The sequence below is a fragment of the Dermacentor albipictus genome, chromosome 9 (assembly GCF_038994185.2).
Source record: "Dermacentor albipictus isolate Rhodes 1998 colony chromosome 9, USDA_Dalb.pri_finalv2, whole genome shotgun sequence".
Classification (NCBI taxonomy): Eukaryota; Metazoa; Arthropoda; class Arachnida; order Ixodida; family Ixodidae; genus Dermacentor; species Dermacentor albipictus.
Window position 1 is genome coordinate 84,777,187 of NC_091829.1, and position 19,769 is coordinate 84,796,955.

Below are 19,769 nucleotides of genomic sequence, written 5' to 3' on the forward strand. Positions count from 1 at the left end.
ACTGTTATCGTCCTCAATTGTCGGCTTCGTCTAGACGCTATTCTTGCCACTGCGATGCCATCGTCACAAGCCACTGTCGTCACCATATTGTCGTCATACCACCCTAGTCATCGCCATTGCTGTTGTCAAGCGCACGCTTGCGTCGCACACACAGAGAATTTGTCACCTTATACGAACACGTTTAGCTGCGTGATAACGCCTTGCCGGAAACTACCGTGGGGCTATATATATATACATAGCAAACTAACAGCTAAACGCCTCACATAATAATAATCCACCCAGTATGTGGTATCTGAGTAATGCCTCATTTCCGAAAAGTTGCGGTGTGCCTCCTCTCTTCCCAGATTTCTTACTTGAGCAGTTGTTTGGTCGCGTAGGCAGGGTTGAGGGCGTCCGTCTTCATCGATCGTCCAGTTGTCACGACGGGGTGCGGGTTTCTCTCAATCTGGAACACGGATTCGAGTCTGTTCGATATCATGGTGTTGAGGATCAAGGAAAACAGCTCGGAGAAGTTCCTCACGGCCAACCACCTGTAACAGGAATTGAGCCATCATGCAGCGCCCATGCATTCCGCGCTCGAGGGTGCGCTTAAGAGAAAGCTTAAGATGAACCGTTAGCTTATGGCTGAAGGAGGGGCCGAATCCACAGAGCTTTTCGTTCGTAAAAGCTGTTTTTCATTGGTCGATCACCTTCGCGATCACCTTCCACTACGTTTGCAGCCTCATTTTTTCTTCGCACAGCAGTGGATTGGAATGGCCTTCCCCGGAACATTGCAGCCATCACGTGTTCATCAACTTTTGCGGACAACTTAACTACATTTGTTTCTCATGAAGATCACTCTCTGTAACCTTGATTTGTAAACCCACCCCTTATGTAATACCCCCTGACCGGGGTCTTTAAGTAATAAAGTGATGTGATGATGTAATGTACTGTGATTGGCTGGCGTTGGCTCTTACGAACACCTTCATCGTCAGAAGCTTCTAGTAGCTACGAGCCCAGATCCCTGTACTGTAATACTCTCAGCCACTGAAATTCTTGGTTTGCCAAAGTTCGAAGCTAGGCTAGTTTTTTGCGTCCACAGCGATTACAAAGAGACATGAGGTGTGCGAACAGAAAGATGCACTCTCTTAGGCTATCGGTGACTGAATCTTGAAAAACTCAGCAGAATTCATCTCGCTATTTCCTCTTTTTTTTCCCCGGCACTGTTGCGGACTGGAACGCCCTCCGCTCCGACGTAGTGGCCATTACGTGTCCATTGTCATACACAAATGCTGTAACCGCTTATATTGTAAGGCAGTGACTGGTATTTATTTGTTGAATATATCACCCACCCCTTATGTAATAACTCCCAGGGGGTCTTTGAGGTGAATAAAGTGAAGAAGTGAAGCTATGAATGCCGACATTCATGCGATTAGCACTGAAGAAGCGTAGCGAGACGTTGTACTGCCACCACCAATGCAGTTCATGTAAAAAGCGTGTATGCAGCAGGGACGCACTCGCGGGCGTCACTCCGGGCACGCTGCGCCATCTAGCGGAGAGCGTCTACACGAAGTCTTTGCATGGCGCGTATCTGATTGTACACACAGACAAGAGTGTGTAAACATATAGACGTGTGTTCAATTCCGCTCAGTACCAGATAAGCTTATGATAAACTTAGGATATATTCGTCACTGCATAGCGGCACGAACCTACTAATCTAAGTTGGCGTCAAAAAGATTAACCGAAGAGCAGCGCATCAGTTACCCGGGCGCTAACATTCTCCAACTGAATTGCAGCTGCACGAATGGCCACAAAATGTCGCTACCAGCTTTGCAGCTGCTGTTCAAGGCTCCGGGTAATTCGTAAAGCGTAACAACTTTACGGACAAGCTTAAACTCTGTAATATTGGGCGCGCGCATGGTCAGTGTTCTCCACAGATGCCAGACGTCTCCTTATACTGCGTTCAAAAAAAAAAAAAAGCGCAGCACTGTCTCTTAATATTCGTTCGCCGTGCGCCAGGCGTGCGACACTCACACATCCGGTTTCATGCCGGCACTTTCCCACAATTCAACCAGCCGCGCCCGGTCTTCTGCGAGGAAGTTGACGCAGGAACGGTAGATGCGCGATGGCACGTACAGCTCCGGCCGGGGGTGAGAGCCGTTGGCTACGAGCAGCATGTGCGCTTGCCACACGTAGTTGTCGTAAGCCATGCGCTTGTACGTCAGCCGCCGGCCCCGTTCGTCCTCGAAGCGCCATCTGCCGCAGGCTAGAGCGTACGCGTCCTGGCAGGGGTCGGCGCTGGTGTCCACAGACAGATTGATCATTTCCATGGCGCTTCTGCAGCCCTTGCTGCTGCAGACCGGCAGTACGGCGGCCAACAGCGGCATCGAAGCAGCGGTACGAGGCGCCTGTTGGCCGCTTACAACCAGGACAGTGAGCGCGGTAACCAGGACAAGCGAAACGAAGGCGACGCATACGGCCGCCAGGAGACGCTTGTGAAGCGTGAGTTGTTCGAGTACGACGAAGAGACGGCGGTGGCCACCGGTCGGGCTCGCGGTCAGGGCCGGGTCGCCGTCGACGACCTGCGCTTGCATGGCGTTGTGTCGCTCGAGGAGCTTTCCTGAAAGGGCGCGAGGATGGTCGACAGTCACGTATAAAACCAAGCATCACCAAAATTGACTCTAAAATAAAAACGATGTGCAATAGCAATGTTAAGGTTGGCGGCACTGGCTATATATGCGGAAAGAATCGTCAGATATCATACAGCATGCGATCTGAAGCCGTCCATCTGAATAAAAAAACAAAAATCGATCGAATATTCAAAATTACGAATGCGAATGAAATAGTCCCTGCTAAATTCCATTCATATTCGATTTAGATAACACCACTTATTTGAGTCTCCACAGAGAAACAGCGATGTAAGTGAGGATCATTCCGAATGATTCAGGTGCAAGATGGAATGGAATGGAAAAACTTTACTGCTCTATATCTCAGAGAGATTGCCGGTGGGCCGGTGTCTTCGTGTTTTGAGCCCTGGCTGCTTCACAAGGTCGGCGCCCCTATTCCAGGGCACCGCTGAGTCTTGCTGCCTCGCAGGCATGCTGCAGAATTGCTCGTTGGGCTACGAGCTCCCTGCTGGTGAGCAGACCCTGCCATTGTTCCGCACTTGGGTTATTTACTGTATGGAAGGCGATATTACGCTTGCATTCCCACGTGATGTGGTATAACGTAGGGGTTGCCCCGCACCACGGACATGTATCCCTGTACTGGGTAGGGAACATTTTGCGTACTGTGTGCAGGTTGAAGAACGTGCCTGCTTGCAGTCTTCGCTAGCTGACTGCCTTGTGTTGTGTGAGCGATGTGTGGGGTGGGGGGTATTTAAGACTCCTTCCTCTGTAGTGGTTAAGTATTTCTGCATACGTCGGCTCCACCGTTAAGAGGACGTCTAGGGTTTCCGACTGCCCTGCTCGGTGCGTGAGTTCGCGAACTAGGCTGTCCACACTTGAGTAGACCTCCAGCCCGGTGCGTGCCGGTATCCAGAAGATCCTATGTTTTATGTTTTTGTTAGGAGGCTGTGTTTCGAGGAGGACTCTCAGTGCTTCCTTATTAACTCTGCCTTGTATGTAGTTCCTGCATGTTGCTTAGGAATCTGTTAGAATTACCAGAGATTTGTTCCTGCGGTAACCTTCAGCCGGCGCTAGAGCTACGGCGACTTGCCAAGATTTGTGAATTGATAAACGCATTCCAGGCACTGTATCAAAATCATGCATCCCAAAGTCGCAAGGACTCTCCAACGCAACATACCAGGTTTGTTGTGCACAGGTATCACATCAGGAGCGAAATTGCGGAGCGTATGACTCCTGCTCAATAGGTTGCGGTCATCCAGTAAACCTTGCATCATTTTCAGGCAGACTATACGGAAATTTTTTGTCTAGATTTGGATCAAGGAATTTATTCTTTGATCCGTATCACGATGTTTTGATTCCATCAAAACAACGTGTAATGCTGCAGTTTTATTCTCTGTTTGTCCATCTGGCAGCAACCGCCGATGTAGCTCGACGGCTATGGCGTCGCTCTGCTGGGCCTCAAGGTAGAGGGTTCGATCCGTGCCGCAGCGGCCGCATTCCAATGAGCGTGGAATGTGAAAAGGCTCGTGCATCGTGTTTCAGGTGCGCGTAGAAAAAAATAACACACAGTTAGTCAAAATTAAACCAGAATCTCCCGTCATAGCTTGCCTCATAATCAGGTCATGGCTTTGGCACGTAAAAACTCAAGAACGTAATTTGAATCAAACACGAGCAGAACACTCTGGAAGCAAGCAAAGCAAGCAAAGCAAAGCAAAGCAAAGCAAGCAAAGCAAGCGAGCAAGCGAGCAAGCGAGCAAGCAAGCAAGCAAGCAAGCAAGCAAGCAAGCCAGCGAGCGAGCGAGCAAGCAAGCAAGCAAGCAAGCAAGCAAGCAAGCAAGCAAGCAAGCAAGCAAGCGAGCAAGCAAGCCAGCAAGCAAGCGAGCGAGCGAGCAAGCAAGCAAGCCAGCAAGCAAGCAAGCAAGCGAGCGAGCGAGCGAGCGAGCAAGCAAGCAAGTGAGCGTGCGAGCAAGCAAGCAAGCGAGCAAGCCAGCAAGCGAGCGAGCGAGCAAGCAAGCAAGCACGCGAGCAAGCCAGCCAGCCAGCCAGCCAGCCAGCCAGCAAGCAAGCAAGCAAGCAAGCAAAATACTTTATTTACATTAGGCGACTTGCGAAGCCCTCTGCAGGGGCAAGGGCTAAAGGCAATCAAGCCTGACAAATGCCCCCGTCCCTCCGCAGTTCGTGGCGGTAGAAGACACTCACCGAAAGGATCCTGACGCCGCGGCGATGCCACGCGATGCAGCGCGCCCGCTCTGCTGCCCTCGTCCTTCTTCTCCTGCTCAGCCAGTTGTTTCATGAAGGCTCTCACGTCTGAGCTCAGTAGGATGTTCTTCACATTCGTGCGCGACTGGGAAGTCTTGCCCGACGTGGCCGATGCGCGGGTCGTGGTGGCCAGGCCCCGGAAGAGGCTCAGTCTGCGGGACGGCCTCCTTCTGTCCAGGACGCGCCGCGCTTGCGCAGAAGGCCCGGCTGCCACGGGGGGCTCGAGCGGCTTCGCGTTGGCCTGCGCGCGGGCGAAGTCGTCGAAATCACCATCGACATCATCTGGCAGTCTCCTTCGAGGGAGTTATCTTACGGCACGCTCAGGAATTGCCCGTCCGACTAGGCCTCGCCTATAGCAACAGAGAAGCGCCTCATCTGTGATGATTACAAAGACGGCGCCGAATAAAACAACACACGAAGAAGGGGAACACGAGACAGCACGTAGGCGCACTAACAACTGAGTGTTTTATTTCTTGACATAGTAATATATAGCTGCTGTCAAGGATCAAAACAATAAGAAATAATCGCCGTCTTTGTAATCATGCTCAACCAACTAGCCCACCAACACATGCTCAGTTCTTCTGTGATTCTGCAAGTAGAAACTTCGGCAAGCGAGAATCGACTGACAGGATTGCCGCCTAAACAGAACAACAGCCTCTAAATTAGGCTGACGCAAATAAACAAAAACAAGCTTTAAGTATTCGGAACGAAAACTATCGGTTCTCTCTGTCCACGGAACCATTGATGACATTGCGACCCTTCAAAAAGCAGAATTGACCGATCAAGCACAATAAGCGGAGGAAATCACCCAACCAAGCAGCAATTCATACATTTTCTTTTAATACGAGTGCAGTCACCGACCAATATTTCGGACATGCTCGATTACTTGGGAGGCCTTAAGAGCGCGGCCTAGTTGAGCAGGAACACGGTTGTTTTTGTTTTTGTGAGCTGGCGGCACCTCTTTGAAACCGAAAGTAGCCATGCCTAGCCAATGCAGCACTCGCCGAACACGCGCCAGCCAGGGTAACATGCCAAGCCAAGCAGCTAAGTTGTCGTATGCATTCGCGGTTTACCCTGTGTGCGTCTTTTGTACAGCATATTTTTTTTGCGTATTTAATGGCGGTATGGTCTCGAGCGATATTTTTTATTTAAATTTAATTTACAGATACTTTCGGTCCACATCAGGGCCAAGACAGGAGTGGTAACAATATATCGACACACAGCAAGCAGTGAACGGAACAATAGAATACGGTGATGCAGCAATATATGCCCTATTGTTTAAAATATTCCGACACATGTTCGGAAAACTGCTCAGGCGTCCCTGCGCTTACAACGTTCGCAGGGAGACAATGCCCATCAAGTGGTGTGGAAAGGAAGAATGAGTATTTATAGCAATGCTTCTGAAATCGATTTTCCTTAACGTGTCTACTATGTTTATTTCGCACTATGTGGTTCTTAGATTCATTACTGTAGTGATACTATTCAACAAGTAGCAGCTCATTAACGACTAAATAGAACAGGCAAAGTCGTTTTTCCTTCCTCCTGACATTAAGTAGGGGCAGGTTTTCCCTCGCATAAAGTGGTGTTACGGCGTCTTGCCAGTGGTATCGGGAATAAATAAACCGCTATGCACGTCTTTGAACTTGCTCCAGTTTTGACACTGAATCTTTCAAACACGGATCCCACACTTCACATGCATATTCTAGAATTGGGCGCACGAGCACTTTATAAGCAGTCAGTTTCGTGGCTGGAGAAGCGAGTTTAAGGACACGTCGAATATAACCTATTCTGTGGTTCGTTTCCCCTACTACTTTTTTAAATTGTGGTGTCCAACTAAGGTCAGATTTTATTAAAATTCCGAAATATTCCTACTCATTGGTTCATGGTAAAAAAAAATGTTTTTTTTTGCACAGAATTATAAAGCAGCTTCAACTAGTACCAGCTCTACCGTAGATGTCGGCAGCAATTGAGCAAGTGGAGTACCAGAATATGAGTGCTGCGAAGAAACCCACTTTAATGCTGCGATCGGAGCAAGGCCGGCCTCTGTTCACGTTGTCTGGGGATGTAGATATGGTCCATTTATTCCCTGTACTTTCGTCCATCTATAACGACTGCATGACGATGGTCGATCTTTACGAGTAGCAAGAAGCGCGCGTTTGACAAGGTTTTTTTTTTCTCTAATCGGGCGTTATAACCTTCGGACGGATCCGTTACACCAGGCATCGTATTTTCTTTTGACGTTTATGTGGTCAATTTCAGCCGGTGAGTTCGCAAGGCCAATCCACTTGGGACGAATTTTCGGAAGGACATCTGCGTCGAGACATTCACTACCAAAATATGCGCCGAAATACATTGGCGTTTCAGTCACTTTGCGCTTCGATGCACGAAACATGTATTGCGCTCAGGTGTCATGTATTGTTTTCTCGCTTAAGGCCCTTTCGTCGCTCTGCGCAAAAGTGTTAACTATGTCGAACCAACTAGCCCACTGCGGAATCTTCGTGAAACGGCGTTTCGTTAAATAAAGTAAGTGGAACACTAGTGCGTTTCTATGGCACGTTTCGCGGCGCATATCGGCACGCGTAATATCGGCACGCGGAATTTTAAGCACGATTCCACATGCAAGTAGTATCTGCCTCTTTTAACTGCCCAGCCTAAGAACTAGAATTATGCCATCTTTCGAAGGTTATTTCTAATAAAAATCCGAGGACACCTAAGCACTTCTCATGCGCTGCAAATGCGAAAGAATTCATGTCCAATTGAACGCCACAGAGCGGCCCTTCGAGTTTTGTGTGGCGAATGATGTACCGCATAGCAGTGCGTGCAGCCCCCAGCCAGCAAGCACCAGTAGCTTGCGGTGCCAACGCCGCATGCCACCGTCGTCCTGCGCGTAGAGAGACCGAAGAAGCAGCAGCGGCCCCTAAGGCCGGCAGGCCCGTGCAACAGCTACGCCCATTGGGGGTGAGAGAGAGAGAGAGCGATACGGTATGTCACCGTATCTGCGTCGTTGAGGCGCGCCGGTGACGTGGCGCCGCGCGGCGACGCCCTCTCCCCTCAAGCAACATCGCCTCGCCGGCGCTGCTCCATCGAGGCGCGTTCACGAAGTGGAGTCGCAGCCAGTGCGAATTTAGGTGTCGTTTTGGTGCTACAGCTTCCGGTTTTTCACTCAATGGGTCATATGATGCTTTCGCATAAAAATTGGGAAAAACTTAAGAGAAGGATCCTCCGGTACAGCTTCCGTACTGGATGAGACTATAGCGTTCACTCACTGTTTCGTTCCGCGGCGTTGTTTCTTGGTGGGGTATCGCGTCTTTTTTACCCTCGGATGGAGAGTCGGCTCCTCCGGGATGCCCCCGAGACCCCTTCATCCTTTTTACGTATCCGCCAGTGACTCCGAATGAATGGTCTTGACCAAGGTTCGGACACCGACAAAAATACGCAGCGAGACTTCCTTCTTCTTCTTCTTCTTTTTCCTCTTCTTCCCGACTTCGTTGGGGTATAACACACACATAGGATTGGTGAGCGAGATAAGGAACTTAAAGAGACCCTGAAACGCTTTTGACGATTTTCTACAAACGTACTGAGTTGTTAGAGTAGGTCCTTCTGGTCATTATATGACACATCTAAGTGCTCCGCGTAAAGCGCGTAATTTATTTCAAGGTTTTAAAAATGCACATCGCTGCCGATCGCAGCACACTGCTCGGCGGAATTTTAAGCCGCCCCTACCCATATGATCGAAATCACCCGTGTGACGTCAATGGGGCGAGCTATCCGATTGGCTGACCAGGGCGCGTGATCTATAATTTTTCCAACCTTATGGTAAACAAATGATCTTCGTAATAGCTGGAATGTTAGTTAATTTGTTTTTATAAAAAGAAAGTACCATAAGGAGAATGCACAAGAACAATTTTTCAGTACACTTAAGCACTCCTGTTAAACAGCATTGGTCGTCGGCTTGTGTACAACGTACTCCATTTTGACGAGAGCTCTGCGGTCAGAGTCGGTCTCATTCTTTTCGCGAGCACTATGATTCGACTTTGTTGCCTTGTGGATTGCAAACGTAGTGACTGGCAATATGTCAAGCTGTGACATCGTGTCCCTCTGCAAGGCAGCGTACGAGTGAACTGGCTGCTGCGCATCGGACTGCCGCTCTCCGATGCGCGCCAGGATTTACGCGTTTGTGGCCGTCACTTTACGCCGGAAGATTACTAACGCAATAGCGTTTCGCGAGTCCGCTATTAGGGCTAACGCCAGCGCAAGGAGACAGGGCTTGGCCGCTTGACTGTGCTGTAACGGGATGAGCCATGAGATGAGCAGAAGGGGAAATGTGAATGGTCTGCATGGTGCAGCCACCTGGTGGCACAGAGCTCAACCATACACAGTAGCAGCAACGAAGTGTATTCTTCTTTGCTGCTGGTGTGTTTTTCGCAGGAGTGTAATCATCAACACGTTGTTTTTATAAATGTTTAAAATGTTTTAAACTTGGTTAGAGCAATATTAGAGCTTTGTTTGGCTGTTTAAGCGCTGCGCCATCAAGTGTCTGGACCGTGCAGACCGATCAGGCCGCTCACGTACGTCTACGCTAAAGTTCCTTTATCAGCTTGAGTTTATGCCTCCAGTCATTTGCCGAAATGATCAGCTTGCCTGTGGTTACCGGAATACCAGACACGTTCGGCGCTACGACAGATTGCTCGCAACGCACATTGCTTCGATAGCTCGCGCTTGGGGTCGACGGCCAAGCGGCTACCGGAGAGGTCTCACGCAGGTGGGGGCGGGCGCCAACACAACCGGAAGTGGACGATGTGACGTCGCATCGTGACGCATCACGAGTGAAGGCGGAGCTTAGCCCCGCTAGCTCGGCGAGCGAGTTGAGGAGGAAGAGCATGGCTAGGGAGGAGGGTAACATCTAATCGCTTGTAGCTCCATTATTACGTAACGCTTCACTTAAATTGTGGTGCGAATGTCCTACTTAAGCTCTGCGGTACATCATATTAAGGTGTAAGTTGTAGCGGACTGGTTAGGATCGGAAGTCGGACTGGTTGTCACCAACCAGACCGACTTGCCACTTAGTTGAAGCAGAAAAGGCTTCACTTGGTAACTGACCATATTTCTGCGGGGCTAGGCGAAAGCTTTTGATGCGAAAGCAACTGTTTATTTTTCACTGGCAGGCTACTTTCGCGGAAATTCGGCAGAGGGGCACTAGAAGCTTGTGTGTGCTGATACGATATATGCAAGCTCCGGGCTTGATGAGGCTTGTGCCGCAAGGCATAGACACTTCGATGCAGCTATTCTATTCGGGAACTCACAATCTCTGCCTATTCTCCCCCCCCCCCCCCCCGCTCTTTGGGCCAATCCAAAGGTACTAGTCGTATCCTTCTTCAGGGGTGGCCGTGTAGAGGAGCAGCAACGGTTGTGAGATTAGGCAGTAAACGGCTTAAATATTCACAAGTCGGGTGAACCTTAGTTGTTCTGAGGGAAACTGAATAACTTACAGAGGTACGTTGCGCATATTAGAAAGAAAATGTTGAGAGCCTGATGGAGCGCATAGAAAGACAACGCGTGTGCCTAAAATGCTTCTCAGCATTAAGTGTCTCCTCACAAAATGTGTTCGCTGGGCTTTAGTGAGACTATTATTTCCTTTATATGTTAGAGGCGTTGTAATAAAATATGCTATACAATGTTTCTTGTTTAACTACGGAGTATGATAATACGAATTAGTAGGTTGTCGAAGCCGTCACCGATATAATCTTTCAACGCGTTGCGTACGTCTGGTTGATCGTGGCATATTCGCAGCTACTATCGTCAGCTTACTTTTTCCATGTTAACAGCCCTTTGGATCGAGTTATTTTACAGTTCTTTATTTTGTAAAGCGTGACGCCCGGATGCCAGATAAGCAATGTCTGGAAAAACGCACCGCGAAAATTTTAGGACCACGAAAGCTAGCAAAACGGGACTCCGCTGTTCCCCTGAAAAGTCGGAGCTTCAACTATACCGCACCACACTCCATGGACGCCCCCCGCGGGGCTCCATGAATAATCGCCAATACGTGGAAATAGAGCTCAACCTGAGGGATGGCAGACCCATACCCTTAGTCCCTAGCATCCGCGTTCTTGGTATGATCATGGAAGCCAACGGAGCTAACTCCACGGCTATCTCCAAGATCCTTCGACAGACCGCTAATACATCCAGACTGCTGAAACGAGTGAACAACCGGCGAGGGGGTATGAAGAAAGAAAGCCTCATCCGCTTTGTCCAATCTTTTGTCATCTGTCAGATTACTTACGTTGTGCCCTTTCTCAACTGGTACAAAGCTGAAAAGACTAAACTGGACATCATGATCAGAGCAGCCTATAAGCAGGCCTTAGGACTACCCAACCACACCAGCACGGAACTTCTACTACAATTAAGTATCCACAACATGCTAGTCGAGTTAATCGAAGCCCAGCGTTGATCCCAACCAAAGCGGCTTACCCTAACGGAAACGGGCCGCAGCATTCTAAACAAGCTTAATATCACTTACCACCGCGATCATGGAGACAAACACCCAATACCACGCGACATTCAGCAATGGATACACGCCGACCCTATTCCGAAAAACATGCACCCAGACTACAACAAAGGACGCAGGAAGGCACGAGCTACATCCCTCATCAAAGCTTATGGCAACACCGCGGGCGTCGCCTTCGTCGACGCAGCTGAGTACTGAGCGCTTTGCGGCGGTTACCACAGCAGGCGGCTTGCTCCGACATGCTGCCAGCATCGTTACCCAAAATGCCAAGACGGCCGAGGAAGTGGCCATCGCCCTGGCCACTCTTGACCCAGGCTATCCCACCATACCGAGCAATTCTCGCGCAGCAATCAACAACTACATCAAAGGTCGTATTTCTGAGCAATCACTCCTATCTTACGACAAGCCCCGCATTCACCTGAAAATCAAATCACCCTCGTCTGGATCCCAGCACACGCCGGCGTTGTCCACCCGCACCTCACCAACCTCAACGAGGTTACACACTCCGTAGCACAAGGACTGGTCAACCGTGCCGGAGACGGTGCAGGTGCACCCGCAGGACGTGACCGCCTTACAAGGTACAACGACCTTGTGAAGTCGTTTTACCTCGCAAGGTCGCGGGATCGAATCCCGGCCACGGCGGCCACATTTCGATGGGGGCGAAATGCGAAAACACCTATGTGCTTAGATTTAGGTGCACGTTAAAGAACCCCAGGTGGCCGAAATTTCCGGAGTCCTCCACTACGGCATGCCTCAGAATCAGAAAGTGTTTTTGGCACGTAAAACCCCATAATTTATTTTACCTCGCAAGAATAACTTCCCCACCCCTCAGCGCAAGTTGAAAACGGCACAGGCAACCACCCTTCGCCTGTTACAGACGAATACATACCCCTCTCTCACACGCTATCACACTATATACTCCGACATCTACCCGAGCCAGTCATGCAAGGTCTGTAAAACTGAATCAGCAACACTCCCCCACATGCTATGGGAGTGCAAACATCAATACCCAGCCCTTAACCCCGTGACCCTCTCGTCGAGATGGCACGCCGGCCTGCGCAGCTCCCATCTCGACGACCAACTCTGGGTGACCCAGCAGGCCTACGAAGCGGCGACGAGTTAAGACCTCGACGTCCCATCGTGGAAGGCCTAGGCCCAGCCGACTGAACTGCTGGTGCTCATTAAAGTTCATTCTCTCTCTCTCTCTTTTACAAGATGCTAGCTGTTTTTCAGGCGGGCGAAGACAAGGAAGAAGAGCGACTAAGCATCGGCGTAGCGCGTGCCTCGTTGTCCGCGCGCGTTCAGGCTTCACCAGAAGAAGAACAGGCTTTCTCAGGAACGGCTGCAGTTCACCGGTGCGGTAAGCATCTTGAGCTTGCAACGATGTTCCTCGATTCGAGTTTTTTTTTCAGCACGCCGTACAGTAACGGGGCGCTAGCTAAGCTAAGACAGATGATTGAAGTGTGTTTTGCTGACGTGACATCTTACAGTGGGAGAAGGCGAAGGACGAGTCATCCAAGATGGCGATCCGGTCACCTTTCTGCCCAAGTTCCCTGTCGCCTTTTTCGCGCTCCGAGACGCTCACACTGATCTAATTATTAAAGACATAATTGTAATAATAATTAACTTCTGTCATTTTACTAAGGGTAACAACGCAGCTGCTCGGGCTTCTGTGCTGCTGCTGTTATTGATCCGAGCTTCTCTCTCGCGCCGCGATCGTGCCGATCCGCGCAGTTTTCGGTTGCCGCCAAAGAAGCAACAACACTGCCAAGCAGCCAAGCTGCTCCGAACCGGGCACGTATGGGTCTACGAAGCGCGTGCACCAAAAGTGATAACAGGGCAGCGCAAACACGCACTGTAGTTGGGAATAAAAAAGTAATTGTCTGTGGCTAGCCTGGGAAACCGCATAAATCGGAATCATTTTCAGTGCGACAAGGACTCCTTTCCAGACATGAACATTGGGTTCGTGGTGGGAGCAGCGCAGAAAAAAGAACAGTACGAGCGCGTGTTAGTTGTCTCATTTTGGTCCCTAACGCAGCTTCCTGACGACGCACGAAAACAAATGCGCCAATTTTCTTTTAGACGTTTAGATGTTGAACCAAATTAGCCAGCACGGCGTCACGCGCGCACAGGAAAACACGAACACACATCGCTCGATGACAGCGGAAACTGTCTGTGAAAACGCTGGAGTTAGGAATTGCGGCAGCGGCCGCGACTCAATTGACCTTCGTGCAGGTGTCGCTTCACCACGTACGAAACGTCGAATGCACAGCGCCTACGAAGCTACTGGCATAAAGTGCACTCTGCAACCATCGCAGATCGCTTTGAAAATGAGGTCCACGTGGGCGCTCACTTTAGCCACGTCGCAGACCGCTTTCGACACACACGAGCCCCGGCAACCCGTCCCTACGCCGTCCACCAAAGCCTCTACTACGGCGTCCGCGATTCGCGTGGCCTGCACCGTAGTAGACGCTGTGGTTGTCTCCACTCTGTACGGAGCGGCAGGTGAGGAGGATATCGAGGCACCGTAGCAGCCGCCGGAGAAGAACGTCCCTCCTCCCTGGCCTGACCCGCCGTGGTTGCTCAGTGGCTATGGTGTTCGGCTGCTGAGCACGAGGTCGCGGGATCGAATCCCGGCCACGGCGGCCGCATTTCGATGGGGGCGAAATGCGAAAGCACCCGTGTGCTTAGATTTAGGTGCACGTTAAAGAACCCCAGGTGGTCAAAATTTCTGGAGTCCTCCACTACGGCGTGCCTCATAATCAGAAATTGGTTTTGGCACGTAAAACCCCAAATATTATTATTATTATCCCTGGCCTGACCCCCCTGCCTCGCGCGCTACAGGAGAGGGCACGCATCCGGGCCGCGTTCCTCGCTCGCGCACGCGAGATTGAACCGCGTTCACCTGCTCACCCTCACACCCTTTCACTCATGCGGGACCTCACGACGACGGCGACGGCGGAAATGCGCCTGGACGGTCCATATAATTACTATCGCAGTACAATAAGTTAGCCCGAAAGCGGTGGCCCCAATGTAGAGACAAGGCAAATTAACGACTTGCCTTTGCAGATAAACTCGTATAGTCGTCGGAGCATGGATCAAACGCAACCGCCCCAGTCCATGTCACCGCCGCAACTCGACGCAAATCAACCACAGCCAGATGGACAACAGCCGCAGCCAGCTGAAGAGGTCCAGGTGCAGCCGGGAGAACAGGCGCCACCGCAGCCGAGAGGGGAGCTCGTGCCGGATGGCTGCCACAGCTGGCAGGTGGCGCTCGCAGCGGCGTGGAACGTCTTCTGCTGCTCCCTGCTGCGTCGCGCCATGCCGGTGATGTTCCTCGCGGTGGGCGACGCGTTCGCCACCACCTCCAAAGGCGCGGTCGCCTGGATGAACGCCTTCATCTACAGCCTTGCATACACGCTGTGTAAGCGCTGGTCACTTAGCGTTGATCGATGCCGTACAATCATGTGGCGCCGTCGGCCTAGTGGAAATCGACAGGCTTACCCGTCTCGGTGTCGTCCCTCTGGGCGTAACGGTATCACCAAGTAAATGTTGGGGCCAGGAGCGTCGATAGAAACGAGTGATTTGAATAACGATGAAATCTCGCTTATACTTCTGTCCTCACTGTGAGTTCTTTACGCGCTGTTACTCGACGCTCATGAATAACCAACTAGCTTGAATTACAGGTCATCTGAGACGAGACAAAGCGATGGTTGGCTGCATGATTTCTGTCTTGCTACTGCTTTGAAAATAAAGGTAACAGAGCTGTACAGTGGGCACGTTGATGCCCTAACTTCGATAACAGGTTTAGTGCCAGCGGACAAGGACAAAAGGGAGACGCCCGCTGCGATTGCACCCTTGTTGGAAGAAATACTGCGTACTCCATACTCCCTATTGCGAAATTTGAGCACAGCTCTCTGTGTTTTCGTTTCGCGGCATACTGGCTGGCGCGGACAATCTGTCTCGTGCGGCACGTTTCAAACGGAGCGACGGTTGGCGCGACTGCCTCGCTAATCTGGAGATCGCGAGAGGCAGCGCGTGGGTGACGCGTGGGTACGATTCACAGCAGCCGCCGCCAACAGACCTCCCAGACAACGCGCGCTTCTCTGACGCCATCTAGTAGGCATCGTCACCGCACTACACTTTTCTTCTCACCCTTTCGCCACACCCTCCTACTCCGCTTCCCTCCTCGCGTCTTCCATCCCCCGCTTCGCTCCGGTTTCGCTCTTTCATCTTTAGCTCTGCTCGTTCGATCGGTTACGCCGACGCTCGCCGTTAGGAACAACGGGTACCTGAGAGCTACGCTCTAAAACTAAAGAGTTCTGAACACTGACGACCTGTTTTTAGCGAAAAGCTAAACGAAAGTTGTAGTTTTCTTGAAATAAAATTCTTACAAGGTTTTCTGCGTTTTCTTTTGATATCCAGGACTTGTATTACGCATTGCCTCACCATAAACTAGTAATTTACGTGGAAGAGGGAATCTTGATCTCTGTGCAGTTGCCTATCAGAAAACATCTGAGTTACCTTTCCAGGCCTTCTAGCTTTGCATCGCTTTTATCTTAACTCGGCATATGCAGAATGGAATGATGCTGCATTTATTCAGAAGCAAGGTGTCTACATGGCCTGTATTTGGCGCTTGTAGTTAGCCCGTCATAACAGAAGCTTGCCAGATGCATTGATTTATTTCAGCCTTTTTAAAGTGTTCAGATATGTCGATGAACATTTAGTTCTTTTTAATCTGGACGCAAATCTTACAGTGTATAAATTTTAAAATTTTCGCGGAAGCCTTCAATCCAAGCTCGCCAAAGGAGCACTGCTGGTTTTAGGTATCCAGTTTGAGTTATCGGACCATCGGACCAACACACCTGTTGGATATATAAGCTAACAGCTCATAAGCCTTCGCTACCGCACAAATCCCCCCATTCAAAACTTGTTAAAAGGATCATTGCTAACCTATGCCTTGGAGATGCTTTAGAAAATTCGTGCCATCACAGTATTTGCACAAGCTTGAAGAATCAATTGGAACGGTTGCCTACAGCAGGGCTTCCGAAGTCTTTGCATGTTTCTGTAGCAAAGGGTTGGCTGGAGCGATCTCGTGCAGAAAATAGCACTCGGGACACAGCAAATGAGCAGACGCAAAACACACGAAAGGTAGCAGTTGTACCTTATCTTCACAGGACTACACGCTGTCTTACTTAGCAGAGTGTGTTGGTTGAGAAACCAGTGGCTAAAATCTGCGGTTGGGTGTCCCAAGATACATCAAAATCCTATAGTGGATTGCGAAGCAAAAGTGGTGTACGAGTTGCCGCTGTCCTGTGGTGTGGAGTACATACAAGACAGACAGGACGGTGTCTTTAACAATCGCTCAAGAGAGCATAGCTCAAATGTAAAGAAAAAAAAGAATTCACCGCCGATTACGACACTCCCTGATGCGAATTTTGGGCGCAGCTGTTCAGGTGTTTTGACTTCGCCATATATCGTGACAAAGAAATTGATTCTGAAATGCAGTGTCCTCTTGGCGTAGGCGCTGAGCCTCGGCTCGGGCAACTCGTTTAGCAGCAGCGGCGGCTACGAAGCATTTCCACCAGCTGCGTCGCTGATTTTTCAGAAAGAAAGCGTTAACACGGGAAGGCCTGGCTCGTGCGGAGTGGATTCTCTAGCGGAGGCGACGACACAGGCGACGTTACGCATGCGCAGTGGGTCGAAAGCGCACGCCATCGTTTCGCTATCATATATGGTAACGGTGGACGCCCTCGCCGCGTGCTTTGTCGCCGCCGTGTCTCGTGTGGCACTCCACTTTCCTCCTCACGGGGGCCTTTCATCGTACTCTCCTGCTTTTCCTTTCCTCCTCACGCTTCCGCTGCACCCTCCTCCTCCGCTTTCTTCCTCGCGATTTGTTCGCTCTCGCCGTCTTTCATCTCCCACTGCCCTCCACGTTCGCTCTTTCATCCTACATTGTGCTTTCGCATGGTTACACCGAAGGACGCCGACGCTCAACGCTGAAAGGGCCGGCTAAGAGCTCCGCCCTAAAATTACCGAGACGTTCATCTGTCTGCTCAATGTCCTGAATGCGGCCGCGCTCCTTTGTTTGGTGACTGTGTGGTTTTGGCCTGGCTCAGAGATTAAGATGTGGGCAAAATTAGAGGGACATGCAGGCGACCAATCGGAGTGACGAAAGCTCTGTAAGCACCCGTCTACCGACCTCTTAGATCGAGAAACGGTCCTTTTGGAAAGATCAGTTCTACATATGTTATATGTAGTAATGTTATACTTTCAGCTCAACCAGGGTGAATCACGTTAATTTGGGCGAAACAGTTGCTGTTGGCGGCCGCCGTGCCTATAGCTCAACTCTCACCCCAACACGTTCGCAGCGCCCATTGTGACCGTTCAGTGCCGGACCATGCCGCTGAAGGTTCTGTCCATCGGAGGCGCCCTGTTGGTCGGCGTGGGCCAAGCAGTGTGCTTCTTCCTCGGCAGCCTTGCCCTTCTGGTGCCAGTGATAGGACTGTGCTGCGGTACGTCTCGGCAGGCTTTGTCCATCGCGGCAACGAATCGCAGGATCGAGCGCGCAGAACGGATCTGGTTGCGAGCCAGTTTTGAAAAGAATACTTTGTGGACAGTACTTCGTGGGCAAAGAGTATTCTGCGAAGCTCACCTGGCTAGAAGCCTCTCTGCAGACATGCATGTAGTGAGCTGCAAACCGCTTGCAAAATTCCACAAAGGCGGTCGACGCACAATGCTAAATCTATCCTAATACTTCCTCTTCAGTCGCAAATTGTGATACGCCTAGGGTCACGCTAAATAATGGCCTTTAATTCAGCAGTAAACTGTTCACACTTTAGCGTAACGGATAACACTTAAGCGTTTGTATATAGAGGTGTACGGTGCATTTAGCATCTTTAGAAATGGCACAGTGCGTTAATTATGAAAGACACCGTAGAGGAGGGCTCCGGGTTAAATTTGACTTCCTGGATCTCTTTTTTAATCATGCTCCTCAATTCGCCGTACACGAACGTTTTGAGAGCGAGCCGTGACCTTGTGCACAGCAGCGCAGTGCCCCTTAGCCATGCACGGAGCTACTATACCACGGAGGGTCACAGATGGAAATTGGTAAATATACAGGTTGAATATGTTTAAGTTCTACGGAAGATTTTTTTTATAAATGGCCTGTTGCAGATGGCATAACTCTTTCCTTGAGTTGGATTATTCGAAAAGGCGGACATTACTAGCACGCGAAATTGAAAGACATATTCAACTAATTAATAATATTCACCAATTGACTTAAACACATAGCACACACAGGTAAAACTCGATCTAACGAAACCCGATTTTACGAAGTTCATCTAACGAAGAAGCTTACATTCCCCGGCAGGTACCCATAGGGTTCAACGTGACCATCAACCGGAATTAACGAAACAAGCTTGGTCGAACTCGATTTAACGAAGTTTTTCCAAAAAAGTAATAAGAGCAGCATTCCGGGCAAGTTGGCAGTCCATTACTCAAATGATATTGCACGACAAAAACCGACACGGAAGTGAAAAAAAAGGAGTGAAAAAAGGTGTATTTTTTGTCTAATTTTGACACAAGCGGGATCTTCTTCGAGCGTGTGCCCTCAATCTATCACGTTAAAACATCTAGGCGCCATGGTCACATCCCTAGCCTCAATATAAAGCTAGAGATGTTACCATGGTGCCGCGCCCATGAACCATGACCATGACCATGCACGCCGCCGCCCATGCACGGAACAGCCGACTCAACACCACCTCGGTAGGGTCGGCGGTGGTTGCTTTCGTTATTTCATGGTTTATGCGAAATATTTCTGGATCAGTGGCAAATGCAATGCCGCGGTAGCCTTTGCGTGTCGCTAGGTTAAAATTGTAATTCCGAAGGAACGAAAAATTCGTCCTTTCTCGATTTTACAAACTTCCCGATTTAGCGAAATAATTCGAGCGTAGTCATCACTTCGTTATATCGAGTTTCAACTGCAGTGCAATACGATATCTAGCCGACGAGTTTCCACGATGACACCGGTTTCGAGATTATATTTACCCACAATGTGGGACGAAATACATGGGCGTTCCAGTTGCTCTTGTGCATCAATGCATAGCGTAGCATTTTGTTAAAAAAGTAAATGGAACAAACGTGCATCTTACTTGCTCAATCGCTTCGTCTGGCCATCTTATATCTATATCACAGGGATGAAAAAAAAATGCGAAGAAATCGCTCAAGCATCATCGCATCTTCTGCTTCAAGTAATTTCGATCAACATATCCTTAAGCATCCTGGATTTAAACGGATCAGTTTCAGTTTATTATTCTGTAGCTACACTAAATGGGTGAAAGACAATATATACAGACAAGGATCCCAAAGTTAAAGACTGCAACGACACCCTCGGTTAA

General features: G+C 49.9%; 2 protein-coding genes across 4 annotated transcripts in view; one reads left to right on the forward strand and one right to left on the reverse strand.

Moving 5' to 3' along the window:
* LOC135919839 (uncharacterized) overlaps positions 1-8,314 on the reverse strand; it is a 35,837-nt gene extending 27,523 nt beyond the window's left edge. The window contains exons 1-4 of the mRNA XM_065453793.1: positions 8,132-8,314; positions 4,806-5,106; positions 2,014-2,599; positions 354-530 (exon numbers count right to left, since the gene is read on the reverse strand). Of these exons, the coding sequence (XP_065309865.1) occupies positions 354-530; positions 2,014-2,599; positions 4,806-5,106; positions 8,132-8,230 (1,163 nt within the window). The 5' untranslated portion in view covers positions 8,231-8,314. The remainder of the gene's footprint in view (positions 1-353; positions 531-2,013; positions 2,600-4,805; positions 5,107-8,131) is intronic.
* Positions 8,315-12,620: 4,306 nt separating this feature from the next.
* The window catches only part of LOC135919842 (monocarboxylate transporter 9-like), a 35,679-nt gene continuing 28,530 nt past the window's right edge, over positions 12,621-19,769 (forward strand). For all 3 annotated transcript variants that reach the window (XM_065453797.1, XM_065453799.1, XM_065453798.1), the window contains exons 1-3: positions 12,621-12,730; positions 14,440-14,794; positions 17,742-17,885. In XM_065453797.1, the coding sequence (XP_065309869.1) occupies positions 14,464-14,794; positions 17,742-17,885 (475 nt within the window). In that variant the 5' untranslated portion in view covers positions 12,621-12,730; positions 14,440-14,463. The remainder of the gene's footprint in view (positions 12,731-14,439; positions 14,795-17,741; positions 17,886-19,769) is intronic.